The 23,853-nt window shown below is 36.3% G+C and overlaps 1 protein-coding gene across 3 annotated transcripts in view; it reads right to left on the minus strand.

Annotated features, from left to right (window-relative positions):
- Positions 1–23,853, minus strand: part of ft (cadherin-related tumor suppressor fat) — a 356,891-nt gene that overhangs the window by 7,130 nt on the left and 325,908 nt on the right. For 2 of the 3 annotated variants that reach the window (XM_076396624.1, XM_076396623.1), the window contains exons 11-24: positions 18,181–18,390; positions 17,927–18,123; positions 17,618–17,872; positions 15,607–15,766; positions 15,324–15,544; positions 15,047–15,259; positions 13,646–13,895; positions 13,272–13,584; positions 10,106–10,439; positions 6,862–10,052; positions 6,566–6,801; positions 3,342–4,070; positions 3,075–3,278; positions 864–1,028 (exon numbers count right to left, since the gene is read on the minus strand). In XM_076396624.1, coding sequence (XP_076252739.1) covers positions 864–1,028; positions 3,075–3,278; positions 3,342–4,070; positions 6,566–6,801; positions 6,862–10,052; positions 10,106–10,439; positions 13,272–13,584; positions 13,646–13,895; positions 15,047–15,259; positions 15,324–15,544; positions 15,607–15,766; positions 17,618–17,872; positions 17,927–18,123; positions 18,181–18,390 — 6,678 coding nt within the window. The remainder of the gene's footprint in view (positions 1–863; positions 1,029–3,074; positions 3,279–3,341; positions 4,071–6,565; positions 6,802–6,861; positions 10,053–10,105; positions 10,440–13,271; positions 13,585–13,645; positions 13,896–15,046; positions 15,260–15,323; positions 15,545–15,606; positions 15,767–17,617; positions 17,873–17,926; positions 18,124–18,180; positions 18,391–23,853) is intronic. The other variant, XM_076396625.1, reaches the window with a different exon arrangement.

Consider the following 23,853-nt stretch of genomic DNA (forward strand, 5'->3'; position numbering starts at 1 on the left):
TATCATCTTATTAATTTCTGAACATTACTTCAGTGGAAAATATATATAATATTTTCCACTGAAGATATATAGAAAATATATAAAATATCTTAGTTGTAGTTATTTGTTAGTTAAGACGGAGAAAAAATGATTGTTAGTTATACACTAGTTTTAATAAATAAATTGTTAAAAAATTAGACGAAATAAGGCCCAAATCTTTAGGATTTTGGATAAATGCTGGTGTTTTCTATAAAAAATGGAGAGAATCCTAAGAAGAATGAAGTCTCTTGGATGAGTACGATGATATAATTGCAAAGAAAACTGATATAAACTGAGTAAAATACTTTATAAGTGCATTGATGAAGAATTGTTGGAATTAAAATGATAAAAATACTATAAAATTAAATAACTAAGAGCCAAATAAAATATGACAAGTCAATTTTAGTTTGAAAATATTTATGTTTATTATTTAACAGCTAAATTAATTTATCTTTATCTTATTCTTAGACTAATTAATTAAGATAATATTTTATACAGAAGATCGCTTAATCAAGTAATTTTCTGCATGCCTTGTAAATATAATATAGACATAAGAAATACTTATTGCCTATAGGGCAGTTTGTGGAATCACGAAGAGTATTATCTTATTCAAAAAAGAGCTTTTAAAAATAATCTTCTATTTTAGATAACTAACGAAAAATTTGTTGTAAATGAACAGAAATTAGAAGAAAATGGGTCTGAATGGAATGAGATAGTTGCCCATTATTGCATAAGGCTTCTAATGCTATTGGCGAAGAAGTTTTTGGATCTATTGAGGCTATTTAAAGAAGATGCGATTAGTAAAAACTAAAATTCATTTAAATTGAAAGAAAACAAATCGCTACCTTGCATTATGTCGCGTTCTTTATACTTCTTTGGCAACAGTTCCGGCCCGACAAGACTGTGTCCTCCAATTCCTCGGATAATATCGCCATCAGAATGGTAACTCATGGTGTTGTCGATACCGTGCAGACTTCTCGACAGTACGTTGTCACTAACAGCGCTGATACCTGAACAATTTACAGAAATATTAGTGAAAAGCACCACTTTGCACTAGCAGTGCTGGACAACTTTCGGATTTTATCAAACAGATTGAAGAGAGAGCCCTTAGATTGATGATCATAATAATATAATAAACTGGCACGTTTATTTTCTTGTTGAATAGATGAGTAGTGAAATATGAGCAGGGCAGGAAGGAACGCTACTGTTATTATCTCGAAAATAATGCCGGTTTTGCTTCGACTGAAATTGACTATCGACTATTGACCACTTTTTACTATCGACTGTTTCAGTCGCTATTTTTAGTTCGACTGATTTTACTACTTTTTACTAGTGACTGTTTCAGTCGCTATTTTCGGTCCGACTGATTTTGTTACTCTTTACTTTCGACTGTTTCAGTCGTACTTTTAGCTACTATTTTTGGTTCTACTAATTTCATTCGACTGATTTATAACGTTCTTGCTCTGTCGTCCTAGCCGCGACTTTGCCAAAAATGTACCGAACTTATGCTTACATGGATTTATATGTAATATATATAGTTTATGATTTTTTTGGCACTTTGCTTATAGATAAATATATTGTATATTAATATAGCAGCATTTTGGAACGATATTTTTTAATACTGTTAGTGTAATACGGTTAATACGATTATGTCATGGATTTTTTTTCTATGATTAGGTATATGTATATTCAGTATTTATGGTACATCTTTAGATTTTAGGTATTGTTTAAGATCTATTATATTCTCTATATTTATTATGGTATATTAGAGTTTAGAGAATATACGGAAGTCGGACGAAACTAACTCAGGTAATTAGGATGGTTGTAAACTGATATGAGTTCAATTATTCACGAAATATTCGCGAAAAATCAATATTGAAGAGAGTATATTATCTTGATTGAAAAACCAATGGTTTATGCTCAAAGGCACCCACAAGAATTTTTATGTTGTCCCAATAAATATTAGATTATTTTTATTACGGATTTTTACTAATGAATTGTATGTATGCATTTTCTATAATAACTAGTTTAGAAAGATTCAGTACTGCGACAAATCTAATGGGAAACAAGACATCCCTCAGTCACATATCAGAAAAAATGGATTTTGAAAATGGGAATTCTGCTTGGTTCGTTGTGTTTACCAGACATTGTCCTTCCTGATTATTAACTTTGGTTATTATTATGTATGTTATTTTATGACTGAGTATTACATTTATTTCTAGAAAACCTTCAACTTTTAGATGGTTTTTTGTGTGCAGATCTTTTAACAGCATAAATTTCTTGTGGATTTTCGGATTACGCGCAACAGAATGAATATTTCAGTGGAAAATATCTTTATAATATTAATCTTATAAATTTATTTTAAATTTTTTAAACTTGAAGCTTTATTGCAAAAAATCCGTACAATATATTTAATTCAAAGTCTTGTCCATCGATAGTCGCTGTCGATATTTCATCTTAAAAGAACGATATATCTTTTGAAACTATCCACGAATTTAAATATTTTTTGATATCTGGAAACCATTTTTACAGTGGGGATTTAAAAGTTACATACCTGTGATCAATAGCCAAATAAAATACACTTTAAATTTAAACCAGAAAATTGCTTACTCTATATGTTATTTATAATAATGCTCTAGCAATTTTAATTATGAAACAATTATCAATAAATTAATGTATTGAAAAAGCTTCCCTTTCAATATCCTTATCTTCTGTAAGTGATGGAGAATGTTTAGTTGAATGACTGAAGTACACAGAAATCTATATCTATCACCTAAAAGCAAAACTGTACCATAAGAAGCGTTTGATGATCCTTTGATGATCTGAAGCTTTATACATTACATTTTCTGTGGAATATTGTCAGTCCAATTTTGTAGAGTTAAATAGAATTTTGTGTTATTAAAGCCTGTTTTTATTTGTAAACATTTATTAACTCCACACCTATTTAGTTTTGAGTAATAAACTATTCTGAAGCAAAATACGACTGACAAAAAATCGACGACTGAAAACCGACATTATTTTCAGGACAATGTAATATATTAGTGTTAAATATGTACCTCCACTACCCATGTTGGATCCTCCGTTTTGCTTTGAGTGAATGCCGTTGGTACTGTTTGGGTTCCCGCTCTTCTCTTTGTATTGTTTCCTCAGTCGGAACACAACAAACGACACTAAAATGGCCACCAGGAGCACCACGAAGAACACGATGACCAGAGTGATTCCGATGCTGAGTGGATCTTGGATTGCTGTGGATCCCACGCCTGAAATCACAAGCAAACATTAGTAAAATCATCGTTATCACACCACGGCTTGTTCTAACTTACCAAGAAGACTAGTACATCCTAGAGAAACCTTCCCCTTCGATGCTACCTCCGACAGTATCGATCCTGATCCGTTAAATGGTTGTATTTCTCCGTTGATGGTGAAATTGGCGAAACAACCCTCAAAATAGTGGGGCAGAGTATTGTTGACGAAATAAAAAGTGCGCTGTACGCCACCGATGGCTAAATACGTGAGATATGGATCGAGGAAGTCGTGTATTCCAGCTGAATCCAGTTCATCTCCTAGACGATGATTGTCCAACAATACCTGGTGACTTCTCGATTTCATATAGAGGGTGATGTTATGCCACTGGCCGTCAGTGACGATGCTGTGAGTTTCTGTCATGTTCACCACCGTCGACGTCTTACTGCTGTACACGATTTGGCCATTCACCAGCTCGATGGAAGTATAATGCTTGTTGGAGGCGGAATAAAACAAAATCCCGTTCAGTTTAACTGTCCTGAATAATAAGCTGATTCTTTTGTCGGGCGCGGAGAAGGGTTTGAGGGGGGTGGTTGATCTGGCACTTCGTTTCTTGTGCCATTGCGTCGTGCCCAGGTATAAGTTGTCGAGGAGCTGCATTCGTTTATGTTTCTTGGTGATAACGTATTCCAGGAATGCGCCTTCGCTGAGGGTGATGGGAGACAATGCGCTCTGACAGTTCGGGGCTAGCAGGCCGTTGCCACAATTGCAGGAGTTATGACTCCACAGGTCCACGCATGTACCAGCTCCTGTAAAAATGAGAAACTGGTTAGTTTTGATGTTTAAAGTTGAAAATCATTGTTGATTTAAAAATATCTTTTAATTAGAATATAAAAAAATATTAAGTTATATTATTTTACTATAGCAATCTAGTAAATTATCGCTAATAAGTTATTTTTATCCTGATTTGTTATGGTTTAAAATGACAAAGTACTTATTCTACGATAAATACTTTAGGCTTAACATTTGTGTCACTGTCACTGAATTAGATCTAATGATGTTACTTTCTTTAATTTATCGACTAAGCCATCATTATCTATCATTATTTTGGAATCTTTGCGTGATATTTCAGTTGGTATGGCTGGTACAATCCCAGAGTTGGACACATTGAGAAGTCCACACTGATTTCAAAAGTTATTGGTAAAGCAAAAGGTTGTTATATACTGACAGGACTGAGTATCTGTGAAATCAATATGCACTGATTTTTTATTTTGATTAAGTTTGATGCGCCATTTTTCTGTCTAGTATTGTATTTCGGCATAGCGACACTTCCCTGTGGTACTTGTATGTTCCTCAAGTCAGAATAGGCATATATGTTTCTTGTTTGACATAAAATTATTGGTCTAAATAAAGTATATGACTAAAATTTTTGAGTTTTAAGCAGGAAGGAGCCAGGAGGAAGCAGGAAGGAACGATAAACAAGGTTTGTATAATAAGTAATTTAAAAAAGCTTACGGAACTCTACACAGAAATGTTTTTTACATTTAAATATCTTAATGTAAAGAGAGTGACGCTACAGAAGAGGGTCGACAAAACACATCATCATCATTTTAGACAAATTAACATGCGCAACTAAATTAATACATTCACTCAAGAGCAAAAAATAAGGCATATTACACATAAGTGTAATTAAGAACAAACAATTAAAACAAGCTAATTCGAAATTAAAATTTTTGAATATGTGATATTATTTCATGAATTAATTTATAATTTTAATGAAAATCGTCTTTTTTAGTCGATAGAAGATATAAAAGACAATTTTCGGAATCCGTGTTCCTGGAAAATTCTTTTCAAAAAGTTTGTTCATTTTGTTTCTTATTGACTAATTTCTAGTATTACTTTCACGAAATCTGATTATAGCAGAGACAATATCAGTTATAGAATAATCTGAAGAATTATAAAAGTAGAAGAAAAATATCAAAACCAATATTGGGATCGATAGAAGCAATGGAAAATAAGACAAAAATAAAGAAAAATAGGTAGATGTGGCTTTTCAGTACAGTAAGAAAAATAAAACAAAAAATATTTTTCCCAGTTATGATGAATATAACGGGTCAACTGAAAAGTCACCGGCCTGACACATAGATGGCACTACTAGAATTAAATCCATATGTAAAATATCGTTTTTTTTATTTTTTTTTTTTTATTACTCTTCGTGAGTCCACAATCTGCCCTATTGGCAATAAGTATTTCTTATGTCTATATTATATATACATGGCATGTAGAAAATCACTTCATTAAGCAATCTTCTGTATAAAATATTATCTTAATTAATTAGTCTTATTCTAATGCTTATTCTAAACTCTACATATGTCCAATAATCAGATCAGGTGGTGTTAAACGTTTTAGTCTACGCACTTCACTATCACGTCGCATATTTAGCTGATTAGCGAGTACATTGGGATGCACTGACACTCTTTCGAAGTACTTCACACAAACACGTTGGATTACACTCGTTATAGGTTCTAGAGGAATATCGCGTTGTATCACTTTATTTGAAATATAGTACGGAGCATCAACAATGGCACGCAACACCTTATTTTGGAACCGTTGAATGATGGATATATTAGATTTGCTAGCGGTACCCCATAGTTGAATTCCATATGTCCAAATGGGCTTGAGTATAGACTCATACAGCAATACCTTGTTATCTAATGATAACTTGGATTTGCGCCCAATGAGCCAATACATTTGGTATAATTTTAATCCTAGTTGTTTCCGTTTAGAGAGTATGTGCTTCTTCCAGGTTAGGCGTCGATCTAAATGCATACCAAGATATTTAACATGCTCTGCTTGGGGGAGTTGACGATGATTGATATTCACTGATGGACATGTTCTTCTACGCAGGGTAAACGTTATATGCGTGGATTTTGTTTCATTGGCTTTAATGGGCCATGTCTTCAACCATAATTGTATTTGCTCCAGGTGGGTTTGTAGGTTTATTGATGCTGTGACTGGATCTTCATGGGATGCTAAGATTGCTGTATCGTCTGCATATGTTGCCACAGTAGTTATTTTTGTGGTGGGCAGATCAGCCGTATACAGAAGATACAGTACTGGACCCAGTACACTACCTTGCGGAACTCCTGAATATATGGGATTTAATTCGGTATATTCATCGCCTTGATTTACAATAAAATGTCTGTCAGTGAGATACGACTTTAGTAGCTGATAGTCCGGATGAGGGAGTAAAATATCGTAAAGTATCTTTGATTGATGTTAAACGTTATATTAATAAACTTACCAGAGCATGGATCCAAAGCTGTTCCTGACTTGGTACAAGACTGGCTTCTGATACATTTGTTTTGAATACCTTCTGCATGCAGTGGATTGCTGAGATTTAGTTGGCGCCCGTTTATAGATACACTATGGACGCATCCCACGAAATCATCGGAATGGATTTGTCCAGGCCTTTCCAAGACTGGATCAGGGTTGTTCAGTCCTCCAATCAGTAGGGGTTGGTTGTTGAAGTTCAGGGTCCTAACAAACGTTATTAGCGATGGGTGTGGTGGTGTTGATGATAATAATAATAATACTTACCCAGTGTCTCCACTATTTTCCATATAACAGCTCCCATCAGTGGGTCGACAATCATCGCAAATATCACCATTCTCCTTACAGGTACCTACATTCAACGAAATAACTTTTCCGTTCCTGGTCGCGGTGATCTTGTACCAGTTACCATCAGCTAGACTGTTGCTGGTCTTCGCCACAGCGTTGATGGATGTTATGGCAGTTCGCGAACCTCCGAAACTGAAGACAGCCCGTCCTGCTATAAGCTCGATGGCCACGAAATCGCTCCGTCCCAACGTTTCAGCTCCATAGTTATATATGAGTAGGCAGTTAGGCTTAGTGGTGGCGAAGACGAAGGAGATATCGTTGGTGGTGGCGTCCAACGCGGGGAACATCATGTATGACAGTTCGTCGAATCCGTAAGTTGCTTTCTCGCAGTGTCTTCCGTAGCGACCTTCGGTACAGCTGCACTTGTAGCCGGGCTTCAAGTTGACGCATAAACCACCGTGAAGACATGGATTTGGACGACAGGAATCTGCCAGAGCCTCGCACTGATTTCCTCGATATCCGGAACGGCATAAGCAAAAGAAGCTGGAACCGTCGGGACTCTCCTTGCAGGTACCACCGTTTTGGCATGGGTTTTCTGAACATATGTCACCTCGTTCCATGTCGCAGTGCTTGCCGTCTTTGTTATGGGGACACACGCAGTGATAGTTGAAGCCCTGTCGCCTGCACTGACCGTTGTTCTTGCATGGATTCGGCAGGCACGGGTCCTGTCGTTTATTGCAGGTGGTACCGGTGAAACCGTCCGCGCATTGGCAACTGTATTCATGCATAACGAGTGGAGACGTGAATATTAAATTTTGACTGTCGGTAATCCTGGTGGTTCTTTTCACGGTCAAAGTTTCAGTACAGATACCGCCATTCTCGCAGGTCTCGTCACTGCACGGACTGTAACCCACGAAGAGGTCTTCGGTTCGGAACAAGTCAGCCAGTACTTTTTTCTGCAACTTATCTTTAGCGTAGAACTTGCTCTTGTAGACGGATCCGCTTTTCACCGCCATGGTCAGCTCTAATCCTTGCTCGCCTTCATATAAACTGTATAGTACCAATGTCTCGTCTCTATTCAGTACTCCCTTGATGGCCTCCAGGAAACCTGCGTACGAATGCGCCAGGAAATTAGCGGCTGATAAGTTACGTACCAGTAAAGTGATCGAATTCTCAACGGTGGTGTTGTCGAAGGGTACGAACTCGACTGTGACGCTGGACAGTACTGCTTTGTGCTTTCCATCATGTCCTGATACAGAGAGAGCGTGCCCTAGACCTGGAGTGGCTCTGGAGGCATGGAGATCGCAGGCATACGGGATGGACAAGATGTCTGAGGCCGTCGATTTTTGTACGATTTTACATTTATAATCACCGGTGAGATCTGGATCGTTAGGATGCACGTTTGCGATGGTACCCACGGGGAAGTCTCCGTTGAAAGTGTACACAACAACGTGAACTGAACGAGGTGACGAATCCGAATCGTTTTCGTCCAAAACCACCACGGTAATCGGATGTTGGTTCCTCATTCTGGGGGTTCCACTATCCTCTACTTCCACCACTATGTGCAGCTCAGGTATCACCTCCCTATCGATGCTCTTGGTGGTAACCAAAACTCCCGTGTGTTTATCCACTTTCACATAATCTTTGTGTTTTCCACCGACGATTTTATAGGTGAATGGAGCTCCGTTTGGAGGCAGGTCTGGGTCTTTGGCGCTCAACGTCATGATCTTCGTGGACGGGGGCTCGTTCTCCAACACCTTCCCGATAACTTGTGGTGGGTCAAAGATCGGACCGTTGTCGTTAACGTCCAGGACGTTGATCCTCACTTCGGTGGTACCGGTTTGAGGCGGGGATCCGGTATCGATCGCGCCCACCGTCAGAGAGTACATGGCGATGGTCTCCCTGTCCAGTTCCCTGGAGGTTTGTATATCTCCGGTCTGGGGATCCACCTTGAAGGCTTGATCGATGTTGCCTCCGATGATCGAGTAACTGAACTGATTGTTCTGGTACCTAACGTCTTTGTCGATGGCTTTAACCGTGACGACTTTGGTTCCGATTGACGACGCTTCGGACACGTCGGCTTCATATAATTCGAGTAGAAACTCGGGGGGATCGTTACCATCTTGAACCGTGACGATGACCTGAGCTTCATCGGTGTCGTTGCCTCTGATACCACCCGCGTTCTTCGCCATCACCGTTAGCACGATTCTGTTTTGAGTCTCACGATCTAAATTCCTCGACACGCTTATCGCACCGGTTTCGCCGTTGATACTGAAGCCGCGGTCATTACTCGATCCCACCAGGAGGTAATAGACCTTACCATCAGCTCCAGAGTCTTGATCGGTGGCCTGAACTGTACCGATCTTGGTACCGATCTCCGTGGATTCGGACACGTCGAAATGGAACGCGGATTGGACGAATTTCGGGTAGTACTCGTTGACGCCGGTAATATGGACGCGGACCTCCGCTTGACTGAACATGGTGGAGTCCGGATTCGCCGCCATGACATTGAGTACATAACCCGTCTTCTCCTCGTAGTCGAAGGAGTACTTGGAGGTAATCCTGCCGGATTTCTTGTCGATGTTGAAGAAATCCTTGTCCGGTCCCTCGGTGATCGAGTATAGGATGATGGCGTTTTTCGGCGAATCGATGTCTGTAGCCATCAGCTGGAAGACCAAGGTTCCGGGAGGTTTATTCTCCGATATATAGGCGTCGTAGTGAGACTGGTTAAACGTCGGACTGTTATCGTTGATGTCGGTCAAGGTAATCGCCAGCATCGCAGTGGTTCTCCTCGGCCTGAAACCCAGGTCTTTGGCCGTGATGTTCAGATGATACGCCTGGATGGTGTCGTAATCCAATGGTTGCAAAATGGTGACGGCTCCGGTGACCTCGTCGATTCCGAAGTCCTTGCGCTCGTTTCCTGCGGATATCTCGTACCGAACCATGCCGTTGGGACCGTCGTCTCGGTCGGAGGCATTGACGATGAGTATTGTGGAACCCAGTGGTTCGTTTTCGGGTACTATCACTTGATAACTCAACGCGTTGAAGACAGGCGTGTGTCGATTCTCTCCTGTCACGACTATGGTCACCGTGGCTTCGTCCATCTGTGGCGGAATTCCTTTGTCTGTAGCTCGTACTCGAAGTATATACACGACACCAACACCATGTACCTGTAAACTCGAGATTAAAGTTTTTATAATTTTATGGGAAATCGAAAACTTACCTTCTCCTTGAGTGATATCCACCCGGTGTCTTTATCGATGACGAAGTAATTGGAACTGTTACCTCCTGATATAGAGTATTGAATTTCTGCGTTCACGCCGGCATCAAATTCGTCTTTAGCTACCACTTTCACCAGCTGTTGACCTGGGATAGCTTCCTCTGGTACCGGGGACAAGTACTGGAGCTGTTGGAACTTGGGAGCGTTGTTGTTGGCATCCACGACATTGATGGTGACCGTGCATTCCGAGGACATGGGTGGTTTACCATTATCCGTTGCCAATATCGTTAAGAAGTAGGTGTTCGCCGGAGAAGATTCCATTTGTGTGTATTTGTACCTATAATGATGAATAAGAGATCAGTAATAGATAACTTCATGTTAATTTTAAAGTACTGCTAAAATATTTAAAAAATATTTGTTTTAAATCCTAAAATGTATCCTTATCAATCTATAGATGTCACTCGAGGAGAGTGTTTTGAGTATTCTTCATGTTTTGAGCCCACAGCTTAGATTCTCACTTTTTAGATCGTCCTTGTTTATCTTATGTGTTAGGAAAATATTTTATTTTTCTGTTAAAAGGGGATTCTTCATAAAATTCGGAAAGTGTTAGATTGATGCGATTTTCTTAAAGAAATGAATTAATTATAAATACTTCAACTAAATAGGATTGATGATGATGTTTTGGAGCTACGAGCTATGCCTGTCACTCAAAATGTCGATTTTGCCATATAAGTCTGTGAGGAATTCGTTCACCTTTCATTCGACAGACATATCCGAACCTGCAAGCTCCGTCTATGAATATATTCCTCAACTATGTTTTGATTGTCGCATCTTAAACGAATCTAATATGATTTTGGAGAGAAACACGTAGAATTTTTCGCCGCATTGCCTCAAACATCACATTTGAAAAATTATACAGAATAATACTAATTAGAATTTAGTATTATCTTCCACATACACCATCTTAAAGAACTGAAAGCTACTGCAGTTTGGTCGATTCGGCTTATTATTTCGGCGGCAGATCCCACTTTTTTTCTTCCGTTTTGCTAATCCTAGGTACTCGAACTCCTGTACTTCCTTCAATTGGATCCCGTTGAGATTTATAATAGCAGGCGACCCGACAGTTGTCAGTAATTTGGTTCTTTCTTCATTAATTATCAAGCCATATGGCTTTGCGGTATAAATTATACTACAAAGAATGCTAGAAGCTTCAACATCCGTATCAGCGAATATTGCAAGGATTTTATGGTATGATATATTGTTATCTCCAATAATGAAAGAAACTAAAGCAGTTATACGGGAGCACAGTGGGGTTCTGTATCTACTCCAAACATATGATATACAACAAATAAAAAATGTCATTATAAAAAATGTATAGACACATAGCATATGACACTGTACTGTATACGATAATGTTACTGAAGATAATAAGGAACAAGCAACTAGTAAAATATAGGTAAAAATTTCCAGTACGTAGGAACATGGAGAATAAAGCTCCTAAATAAAGAAGCTTCACAGCATATTGAATTTACTTGAAATCAAATTGCATATATTTATCAAGAACGTTAACTACCCTGGAGTGACTTTTGATTGATATAAGAAACCCAGTGGTGAACAAAATATTACTTTTGCAGAAAGTAAGTGAGGACCAATGGGCCTTTCTGTATAGTTAAGTAAATTGAATGTTAGTATTTTTTTGTTCTGACCTAAAAGCAGGCGGTGGTATGCATGACGCATACCTGGTCGCGGAGGCTTGCCCTGGAGTGACAAATTGGACTGGGTTATGTGGGATTGCATCTGGGCTTACCAATACACTAAACCGAAACCGCCTCACAGTTGACCCCTGTGGATCGCTACTGCTACTGCATTAAATTTGGGAAGATGGCACCTCGCGTTATTGGACACTAGGACCCGGCGATATAACACATAGCGAAACTAACTATTGATTTATGAACTTAAGTTAACACACGACTGGATACTGTTGTATGGGGGAAAAAGATATGGCTGCAGCGATAGATGAGGTCGTTTCAGCCTGGAAAAGTGGGAGCTTAGCGGTGACGCGGTGCTAAGCTCCCAGCATGTCGACCAACTCGCGAACAAGCACGTCTTCAGAAGAACCTGAGCTGAGTTTTTGTTTGTAGAATTATTGAGATATGAAGTGCTTGATTTCTGGAGTGTCAGTTTCCCTATGAATTTGATTATTTCTGACAAACCATGGATCGTTTAAGATTCTTCTGAGGAGCTCATTTTGGAAAACATCAAGCTGTGTCAGTTTGAATGTTAGTAGGTAACTATTAGTAACAATATATTAATCAAATTATGGATCTATAAATTAGTTTTATAGGATTTTTTTAGTTTGAAGCTTTATTGTGAAATTTCGGTACAATGTATTTTATTCATCGATTAAACATTGCCCATCGATAACCGCTACCTATTTCCATCTATCAGGCAATTTATGGATTCCATCTGGAAATAACCATGTATTTTTTTAGGTTATCCTCAAATCGATTTATTTTTTAGTATCTTCATAAGAAGTAGAGCGCTGCTCAGATAGGTCACTACTCATATGTCGGATTAAGTAGTAATCACAAGGAGCAAAGTTTGGGGACTATGGCGGGTGGGGTAGCACTACTTTAAAGGCTTCCAAGTACATTTTACAGTGACCGAGTGTTGTTACGCTGGAGAGTTATGGCTTTGTATTGTCGTAAAGGATCCACTTTTCATCACCAGCAAGAAGATAATGTTGAAACAGCATTTTACATATTACCAAATATGTTTTAATGTATCTTGGCTTCAATTCATAGGAGACAAAATATCCAAGCTTTTAGATCACTTCATGTGTTACACCCAACAATTCCGTATATTTTTCTTGCAATTTTGCACATATCAGCGTCGAGTAATGCCTTAAAATCCTCGTCTTCAATTTTTTTTGGCTGTCCAAAATGATATTTGTATTCAGTGTCAACATAATCACTTTTAAAACCTCGAACCTCGAAGCGTCCGCATGTTGAAATTAATGGAGCATGGATTCCATAAGTTTCACTATCTATATTTATCTATAAATATCTAGTTTTATTTAATTGTAAAAACAAAGGTGGTCGTCAAATATTGTTAAGAATTTATTAATAATATCATTAAAATAGCTTCGGCTTTGGTTTCAATAACTAACCTGATGCTCTGCTTGCTGAAGATTTCACCAGACGCCGGATCAACGGTGAACAAGTCGGATGGTTGTTGCAAAGAGTAACTGATGACTGAGTTGGGTCCCTGCTTATCACGATCGGTGGCTATGACTTGTCCAACGAAGACGACGTCGCGCTGCAGCTCGGGGAAGTTGAAGCTGTAATACGAGTGTTCGAACTCTGGCGCGTTATCGTTCTGGTCCTGGATGGTGATGGTCATGGCTGTTTCCGATCTCCAGGCACCGTCCACCGCGGATACTTTCAGCAGATACTCATCCTGTTGTTCTCTATCCAGGTGTCCTGTAATATGGATTTTTTTAAATCAAAAGTGATCATGCTGCGATCGTTATTATTAACTCACCAACTACAGTAACGTTACCGCTAACGGGATCGATCTTGAACTTATCTCCGGGGTTCTCGGTGAAGCTGTAGGTGGCTTTGGCGTTGTCACCGATGTCTTGGTCTGAGCTCGTGACTCGGATGACGAATGAACCAATTTCTGCATTCTCGGTGACGTTCACGCTGAATAGTCGTGTGAAACGGGGTGGGTTGTCGTTCTTGTCCTGAACAGTCACTAGGACGGTTGCTGTTCCAGTGAGTTGCGGCACTCCCTGTGACATATTTTAATATTATATTGATACTATGGCAAGGTTTTGAAGAGTATGACTGGAATAAACTCATAAGTCACTTTGATCATCGTACAGAAGATAATAAATATTAACTCATTTACTTATCTTAGCTCTTGCCGATTGTTTTACTTGTGAATACTATTGTAATAATGCACGCCCCAATTTTCCAGGAAAATCAACCATCAAGGATTGGTATACTAAGTTTAGACGTGATGAAATTAGCACCGAAGACGGTTAACGCAGTGGACGTCCAAAACAGGTTGCTACCGATGAAAATATTTAAAAAATCCACAAAATTATTTTGAATGACCGTAAATTGAAATTGAATGAAATAGCATACACTCTAAAGATATTAACTGAACGTGTACATCCTATCATTCGCGAATATTTGGGCATGAGAAAGCTCTTTGCAAAGTAGGTGCCATGCGAGCTCGCGTTTGACCAAAAACAACGATGGGTCATCCGAGTAGGCTGCACACGATGAACCCGCTCCAAAGCGTGGGAAAACGGAACAGTCGGCTGGCAGGGTTATGGCGTCTGTATTAGGGGATGCGCATGGAATAATTTTCATTGACCTTGAAAAACAAAGGACCATCAACAGCGACTATTAAATAGCGTTATTGAACCGTCTGAAGGACGAAATCGCCGAAAAATGGTCACATTTGAAGAAAAAGAAAGTGCTGCTTCACCAAGATAAGCAAAGGACAAATCGTACTACAAAGATGTTATCGAAAAGTTGGAGGGTCGCTATAATCAGTGTATCACCCTTGAAGGGAATTATGTTAAATTAAAAAACTTATTTTGCCAAAAAATGTATTTTACTATGATATGAAATGCCAAGGACTTTTCAGTTGACCGGTTAGAACTTCGAGTTATTACATTTCGATCAAATTCACGTATTATTCATTATTGAATGGTTACAGAATGTATGTTTTTATTAGCCTGATTTATTGTCGTGTGATTTCAATATATTCTGAATTATTATAATATTTTGCTACCAATCAAAGGGTTAATTCTATAGCACAAAATAAGTTTATTTTGAAATAACTAATATATTTTTTTGGAATAATTCTATATGAGTTTCCTCGGTCAAATTTTAAATGTTACTTTAATTATGTACAATAAATAAGTACCTGATCGACAGCGACCACAGTTAGTTCATAGCTGGGAATGTCCTCCCTATCCAGTCTGGCTTGAGTATAGATCTCGCCATTATTTGGATCGATTTCAAAGGATTCATCAAAGTCATCTAATAGTCTATATGTAATAACACCATTTTCTTCCGAATCCATATCGGTGGCTGTAACTTGAGCTACCAGTAAAGGTGGTGTTTCTTCTTCCATTACCTGTCGAAATATTAAATAGTAAACCACTAGTTTTGTAGATTGTGATTATGATTGTTATCTTTACCGAAGCGTTATATAATTGGTTCTTCATCACTGGCGGATTATCGTTGTAATCCGTGACGTTGATGGTAAGCCTGATGACGCTCCGCAACGGAGGTATATCGCTGTCCTGGGCTTCGACCCATACCTCATAAGTTTTAGCGGTTTCATAGTCCAAACCTTTCCCTGCTATCTGCAGCTCGCCAGAATTTCGATCAATTTTCAAAGAATCGCCAACGTTGCCACCTAAAAATAAGAAAATCGACATGACCAATGAGTTAGGTACGTTTAATATTCAAATTCCTCACCTGCTATAGCAAACTTCACGTCGCCACTGGGTCCCTTTTTCGGAGAAGTGGCCTTCAACCTGGCGAAGACCTTCCCTTCTTCCACATTCTCGGATAGAATGAAATGAGTCTTGCTTGGTGTGCTCCACCTTGGAAAGAGGTCATCTGATTTCAAGTACACCTAAAAATACGTTGCGTTACAAAATAGATAGTAATAATGTGTAGATACAGCAGACGCTAGTTAATGTTGATGAATTAGCCTAAATTAAAAGCCGTTTATATTATCATGAAGAACGTATAAAGAACCTTGTTTAAGTGACCTAAATAATAAAATTAATTTTATTAAAATAAATAATATAAATATAATAATATAAATAAATTTTAGTCTACTTTATTGGCGTATAGTATTGCTTTCAAATGCCTGCGATCTTAATTTATGAAGAACTAATATATCTGTGCAAGCTACTTTTTTTCTTTCAGCCCAAACTAAAGCTTGGTTAAACACTTATATAGCTTGCGCATCAGTCACTCTATTTTTAACTTCAATGATAACGTCGTCATCGTCCTCATTGTCCATATTTTCTTCCTTATTATTATCCTGGTTCCATGAATTAATGGAGTATAAATAGAATATTAATATAATATTAATATAATATTAATATATATATATATATATATATATATATATATATAATTCATAATTTTCAATAAGTTAATAACAACCAGGGAGGAGATCTTGATTCAATTACAATTGTTCCCTATCACTTAAGGGGGCATCGTCGTCTTTGTCGTTGGTGTATAATAGATTGTTTCAATATTTTTGAATAGTTTCTCGATGAAGAACATTCCAGGCTATATGCAAAAACAGCTGTCATATACTTCCACCTGTTTCATAGCCTCAGATATGTTTTAAGGATTCTTGAATAGGACAAATGAAACTACAAATTTTAATAGTATAGTTTGGCAAGTTTCTAGTATGTTTTGGTTTAGTGTTAGGGTTAATGGTGTTAGGTTTGGTTGCAGATATATGAAAAAAAGTGATTTTAGTTCCTCAGTTGCTGTTCTGGAGGATAACTAGGTGATGTTGTAGATATCTAACAGTAACAAGGTTTGAATTGGAATATTCTCTTCTATTAGAAAATAATTCACCTACTAATTAAATATGTATGTATGTATATATTATGAATAGCTTGTGAAATCGCTTCAGGAGTACACTACTTCTCATTCAAGCGGTTTTTTGTACAGTCATAATCAACAGGAATATTAATGTTATTAAATATGCTCGGATTTTTTACTTGTTCTATAATTATTGGCTTTATTTTCTGTTAACCATTAGTATTAGTCCAAACTACAAACGTTGTTTGTTGTTTTTGAGACTTTCTATTCGGAGTAGATTTTTCAAATGATGCAAAATATGTTTTTTTTTGACAATATACTCCAATACAGTCCACTAGACATATATATAATTCTATATCTTGTTTTAAATCGTTGAAGCCTGTTATCACTAGTTACAAAAGTTTTGGTACTTTCAAGTTCTTTAACAGTTTAGCTCTTTCTTGTTTGTTTTTCTAGGTATTGTTTTCCCGTTATTATATAAGAAGAATTCTAAATTGTTGGCGCTTTTCTATTTTTTGTGTGTTTCTGGTTGTGGGCTTCCAAATGTTTGTACGTTCTTTGTAAATTTTACATTTTTAAACGTTTAATTGTTGCTGATCGTTTAAGAACTATTTACATCATCGGGCGTATAGATCGTTTGTGTTAACGCGCATTTCATCTGATCCTATAGTATGCATGTTTACATTAACGCAATATTTTCATTATTGTCTTTACATTATCTAACGTCTGCTGTATATGATTTTGAGTTAATTCCTTGTGTATCAAAATGCGAGTTGGAAGTAATAGAGCTACTGGATAACAAGCAGGAAATCAGAAGGTCGAAGCGAACCAAATCACACGAACTTGTTTTATTATAATTTGGTTTAGTTAGTTTAGTTTTTAATATATTTACATCATTATTAGTATCTTTACTTACCCTTAGTTCAGCACTGGCCCTTCTAGCAGGATTACCGCCATCTTTAGCTTCGATTTCAAGATTGAACACTTTAGTAGATGATCGTTGTAAGTCATACAGTGCTCTTATCACTCCAGTATCTTCATTGATAGTGAAATTGTAGGCGTGTTCGCCGGTAAGTACGTACGTAATTTTGCTGTTGGCGCCTGAGTCAGCATCACTGGCCCTGGCACCAAACACAAACTCTGCTGCTTTAGTATGGTCAGAAATATAAACCTGGAAAATAGTGTGTAGAGATATTTGCTGAGGATGAAAATAACAATAACGTACCTCATATTTAGGTAAAGAGAAGACTGGTGAATTATCATTTTCATCCAAAACGGTTATGGTCAAATTGACAGCGGTGGCTCGTGGCTCTGTAGCAGAACAGTCCTGAGCGATGAGAGTTAGGAAGTAGGATTCGGTTTCTTCCCTGTCCAAGGCACCTTTAGTCGTGATGACACCTGTGCTCTGATCTACAGTGAAACCTAAACAACACGTAGGAAGTGTAGATGCTGTTGACGTATTAATACACTAAATGTTACCTTCAATTTTATCTCCTAGGATACTGTAACGGATTTTGGCATTGAGACCTACATCTTTATCAGTGGCGATGGCAGTTAGCACCCAGGTACCAGCTGGAGAATTTTCCTTCACCGTAGCGAAATAGGATTGACGTTTAAATTCAGGACTATGGTCATTGACGTCTTGGACAACAATACGTAACGTACCAGTTCCTGTTAACGGTGGAGATCCTGCAATTAATAGAAACAAAATTAATCACCAGTTATCTTTCTCTTAGTATTTTATTAAAATTAACAGTATCGGAAGTCATTTGAAATTATATTCTCATTGTCCAGTATTTCAGAAGATTATTACTTATAGTTAGTTAAATAGACACACAACATTTTTTCACTTTAGTTATTTTCTTATGTTAATACTTTTCAATGGTTGAACTTCTAGCATTTCTACATATTTTTGTATACTTGTTTGAGCTAGAATAATGTTTTCAGTAAATTATTAATTATTCAGATTTGTTGTAATGGTCTGAGGATTTCTGTTTATTAATATTAAAAGCATAATTTTTATACGTTCAAACTAAACACGATTTCTGCAGAATATGATGGATCTGACGAAGGAGTGTTACTATTTTCCATAAATGTTTGAAGAAATTATAAATAACAAATACAAATTTTAGTATTATATGATATGGTATTTTCGGACCAATAAAGGTTAAAATTACAAAGTATAGACATACAGAATGAGAATTAAAATATGTGCACTAGTAAGACCATTAATTTTTTATATAAGAAGATTTAAGGGAATCTTTTATAAGCTCATATGCTCCTACAACAAGCTCCCCGACAGGAAGGTTTGTTCTTTACATTTCAGACCAGATGATTATAAACCCAACTATGGAAGAGCATTTATTATCTAAGATTCTTAAATATAATTTAAATAGTAAGTCTTTCATTACAGTAAGTAAATATACATCGATATACATCTTTAACCTATCGAAAAGAAAAATATGATTACAAGTTTGATATTAAATCAGCAGTTCCTCAATCGACACTAGAATGTTCAAAAATAATTTGAAGCACAAATATATTTTTTTTGAAAGGAAGTAAACCGTGCCTTCAACTTCTTTAAAATAGAAATCAAACAAGACTAAATAGACTAAGATGTCTTTTTATTATCGTGCCCTCTGGTGAATATATGGTCAAACAATTTTACACTGTAGACATTCATAAACTTTATATCATTAAAGGAACTTTCATATATATCACAAAAATGGTATATAATTAATAAATAATAAAATATGCAAATTAAATAAACTACGTAAAAGTATATAAATAGTAAATTAGCAGGTATAATCAAGTCAATTAAAATTAATTCTAGTTGGGATAGTAATTAAACGGCGTTAGAAAATAGATATTCTAATAAATAGTTAAATAATTGCTTGAAGGTATGGAAATAAAATGAATATGATAAAAGACGATTTAAAAATACAGCTGTTGAAGTGATTAATTGCCGGTAATTAGTTAACTAATAAGTATATATATTAATATAAAATGATTAGTTGTTTGACGCTATATTGATATTTCAACGTACCCAAGAACATTTGCAGAATTGCTTGAATTAATCAAATATGGAAAGAAGTTCTGTGCCCTATGGTGTATAACACAGTAGTTTCAAAAATTATTAAAAGGACTGGCGATGTCTCATTACTGTTCTACTAAGTAAATCTAAGTCATCAAAGTAACCAGATCCTCAATCAAAACAAAAGGCTAAGAAGTGATGAAAACCTGAATTCTTGTTTAGAAAACGAGCACGAAAGTGCTAAATCCAGTTTTCATGGTCGTAGAAGGAGTTTCGCTCGTGGATAACCTCCAAATTGCCAACAAAAGAGATCTGGTTTGCTGTTTTTTCGGAAAACTATTACGTTGAAATAAGTATATCAAATTAGAGAGACATTTTAGTGAATAATGATGTTATTACTTTTTTAAAATTTTAGAGAACTTATTGAGCTTATTTGTAGTTTTATATATTATTAAATCTCAATAGTTTGTTACAAGGATTAAAATATCGTCACCATTTAGTCACGGATCTCTGTAATCTAGCCCTTCACGTCATGTTATGTTGGTATTTGACGATTAGTCGATTTGGAGGTGGTGAGTAGACCTCGTATAGTTCCATGGACCTTCAAAACACAAATGTCACCTAAATACTTATAAAAATTCCAAAATATTTCTTCTTGCCTTTTATTTCAACAAAAGGACAATGGTCAACTAGGATATCAAGTTTATAGGAAACCAAAACATAAATACAGATATCGTCAAGCTAAGTTACAGTCCACAGACGTGACCTTCAAAATGGATTCAGCTTGAGGAATATATTTTTTATTTACTTTATATTATTGATATTACGATATTGAAATTACGAAGTACTTGTTCTTATTCTGCGATAGATACTTTGGGCTTAACATCTATGTCACTATTTTTAATGTGCACTGAGTTTTACTTCTAGCTTGCCTATTATATATTCTTAGATGTAGCACAAACTCTCAATAAGGTAATATCATGACGGGCTTGGCTATCATGAGGTGTATTGGGACCAACTATTTACCTACACTACACGTCTGATATACCACAAATGGAAAATATCATGATGGTTACATTTGGTGATGATATTGCCGTTTTTGCTACTGGAGACAATAGTGACAATAGTCCACAGACATGACCTTCAAATTGGACTCAGCTTGATGAATATATTTTTTATTTACTTTATATTATTTATATTACGATATTGAAATTACGAAGTACTTGTTCTTATTCTGCGATAGATACTTTGGGCTTAACATCTATGTCACTATTTTTAATGTGCACTGAGTTTTATTTCTAACTTGCCTATTATATATTCCTAGATGTAGCACAAACCTTCAATAAGGTAATATCATGACGGGCTTGGCTATCATGAGATGTATTGGGACCAATTATTTACTTACACTACACGTCTGATATACCACAAATGGAAAATATCACATGGTTACATTTGCTGATGATATTGCCGTTTTTGCTGCTGGAGACAATAGTGACAATAGTCCACAGACGTGACCTTCAAAATGGATTCAGCTTGAGGAATATATTTTTTATTTACTTTATATTATTTATATTACGATATTAAAATTACGAAGTACTTGTTCTTATTCTGCGATAGATACTTTGGGCTTATACATACTGATAAGTCTGAATATCTACCCAATAGCCAGTGTTTTTTTTGTACTACAACTTAAGTTCACATTTTTTTAAGAGTTTAGTTTAGAACAAAGCTGTATAGAAAAATATTCTTTTTCTTTAGATGTATGAAAATCGTTCTTCTATTAAAAAGTTAATGTTATAATCTAAATAATTCTAAAAGTTATGTATGGGTAGGCTTCTGTTATAAGTTGTTTCATTGAAAAACAGTAAAAAATTACAGATGATATTAATAATTTACTGAATATTTAAAGTTAAGTTGCTATTTAAGAAATGTAAGCCGGCTTGGTTGGTGCAGTGGTAATGGCGACGGGACGGTCTACCTACTGTTGCGATTGTCGCGGGTTCGAATCCTGCTGGGGCATGGTCGTAAATTTATGTTTGTGATTGTTTAAAATTTGTGAATGTTCTAGGCAAGAGTGTAAAATCCGACAAGGAAAATGATCCCAGACACGCCAGTAACCAGGCTGGGTAAGACCGGATATCTTCTGGGATGTTTTCTAAGTTGGTCACTCGCGAGTCGGTAGGCTTAATACCGAGGATCGTGGTTCGAAGCCCACGTTAAACAGTAGGTCCTGTCTAGATAAACCCTCATTGGTAAAAAGGAAATGTCGTTTTAGATAATAGATAATTTAATAAACAATTATACGATAGTTTGATTTGATGAATGAGTATAGAAACCGTCTGTTCAATTCATGACAAAATTACTTATTAAATAGATGAAACTCATCGAATATTTGAATAAATCATTGAGCAATAACAGTACATTCGATTCAATAGTTTAACAACTAACTATATATAAATGAGGTATATAATTGCGCTAAAAATATCATTATAAACACACGCAGTCGAGGAGACTCGGTGGATACTTCGTCGTTTCACTCTATTTTCCTCATAACTGTCGCAGGAAAAGTTCCATTCCGATGGGATTGGCCGTTATAAGTGCCGGGCCTATTATACGACCGCCAGGCCGTGGTACAACGAACTTTACCGAGAACCGCCAGTAGATACGCGGGAATTAAAGAACTTCGATACCGTTATTAATTAATCTATCGACGTTTTCGATGTATCGATATTTTTTTTAGTTTATTATTGGATCTTAATGAGGTTAATATATTTTATTTAACACAATTTAATGCTTTTTTTAATATCAACACATGGAATTATTCAATAATATATAGAGTGTGAATTAATTTTGAGGGATATACTTTGGGATCAAGACATTTCTTAAATTTTTTAATTATATGCTTATGAGTCGTTCTGTTGGTTCTTGATTTCTCGTATAAATTTGAATAAGATTGATGTATCATTCGTGTGTCAATAAGTCACCATATTTTTTCATATATCAAAGTTTTTGTTTTGTTTTAAGCGTTGCATTTCCTTTGGAGTAGGATTTGAGAGAGATCATAAGACTGTTTTCTTTTGAATCTAATTAAAATAAAAAGAAAATAAAGTCGACGTTGGTTTTGATTCCCAACAGTTTACATGGAGCATACTGTAAAGGTCCGGAAGATGTTTTAAAGATGCTCTAATACCGCTGGTTATGAACTATAAGAATTAAGAAATATCTATGCTATGAAAAACATTCGTAGTTGGTCAATTTCGGGCTCAACGTTGCATTTCACAGTGTAAAGGCGGATTGACGTTTTTGTGAGTGAACTAATTTGGTCTGCTACAACCTAGAGGAAAGTTTGCAGTTTAACATGTATGGTTACCAAAGGTTGATTGCACTAAATCAGATGCTCTGACGTACACTATTGGAATTTTAAGATACCGAAACTAGGAAAATCTTTTCATATAGGTTGTACGGCCACTGTAGAATCCACAAGTGGCATGTTTGCATTATAAGGGTCTGTTTATATTAGAATAGTATTGAACGTCGCTAAAAACGGTTACATTACGATAATTTTATGCAGGAAAATTGAAGGCTTTGCGTGATAATGTATCAATATGTAGGACAAGATAAAATTGTTATGATTTGATTGATAAATAATATAATAAACTAATCATTCTATACAATGACAGTTAATCTCAACATTTATTTAAATAAATGACTTTTGTTCAATTAAATATAGGTCAATATAGTTATTTTCGAAGTTTCTCGTTTAAAGTGAGTAAATCGCATCGACAATTTTCCAAGGGAGCTAACTTCCATTTATTAATATCTTTTATAATTAAATGTATACCAGGTTATCGACATATCTGGTATATATACCATTCCTTTCGCTTCTTTTTGTTAAAGAAACACGTTATTTACAGTGGATAGTAACGTTTTATGAATTCAAAGAATTGGCCATTTCATTCTGCCTATTTTGTCTATTTCTCAGGAAATTTATAGACACCATTTCAAGATAACAGACTTTTCAAAGAAATGGGTGAAGTGCTGCTCTTCAAGCTCATAGCCTGTCAATGCAAAAAGGTGGTAGTCGGATGGAACCAAGGGATTTCAACACTTCTTGAACT

The sequence above is a fragment of the Rhynchophorus ferrugineus genome, unplaced genomic scaffold (genome assembly GCF_030347505.1).
Source record: "Rhynchophorus ferrugineus isolate W39M unplaced genomic scaffold, kcgeb_rfMv2 rfM2, whole genome shotgun sequence".
NCBI lineage: Eukaryota > Metazoa > Arthropoda > Insecta > Coleoptera > Curculionidae > Rhynchophorus > Rhynchophorus ferrugineus.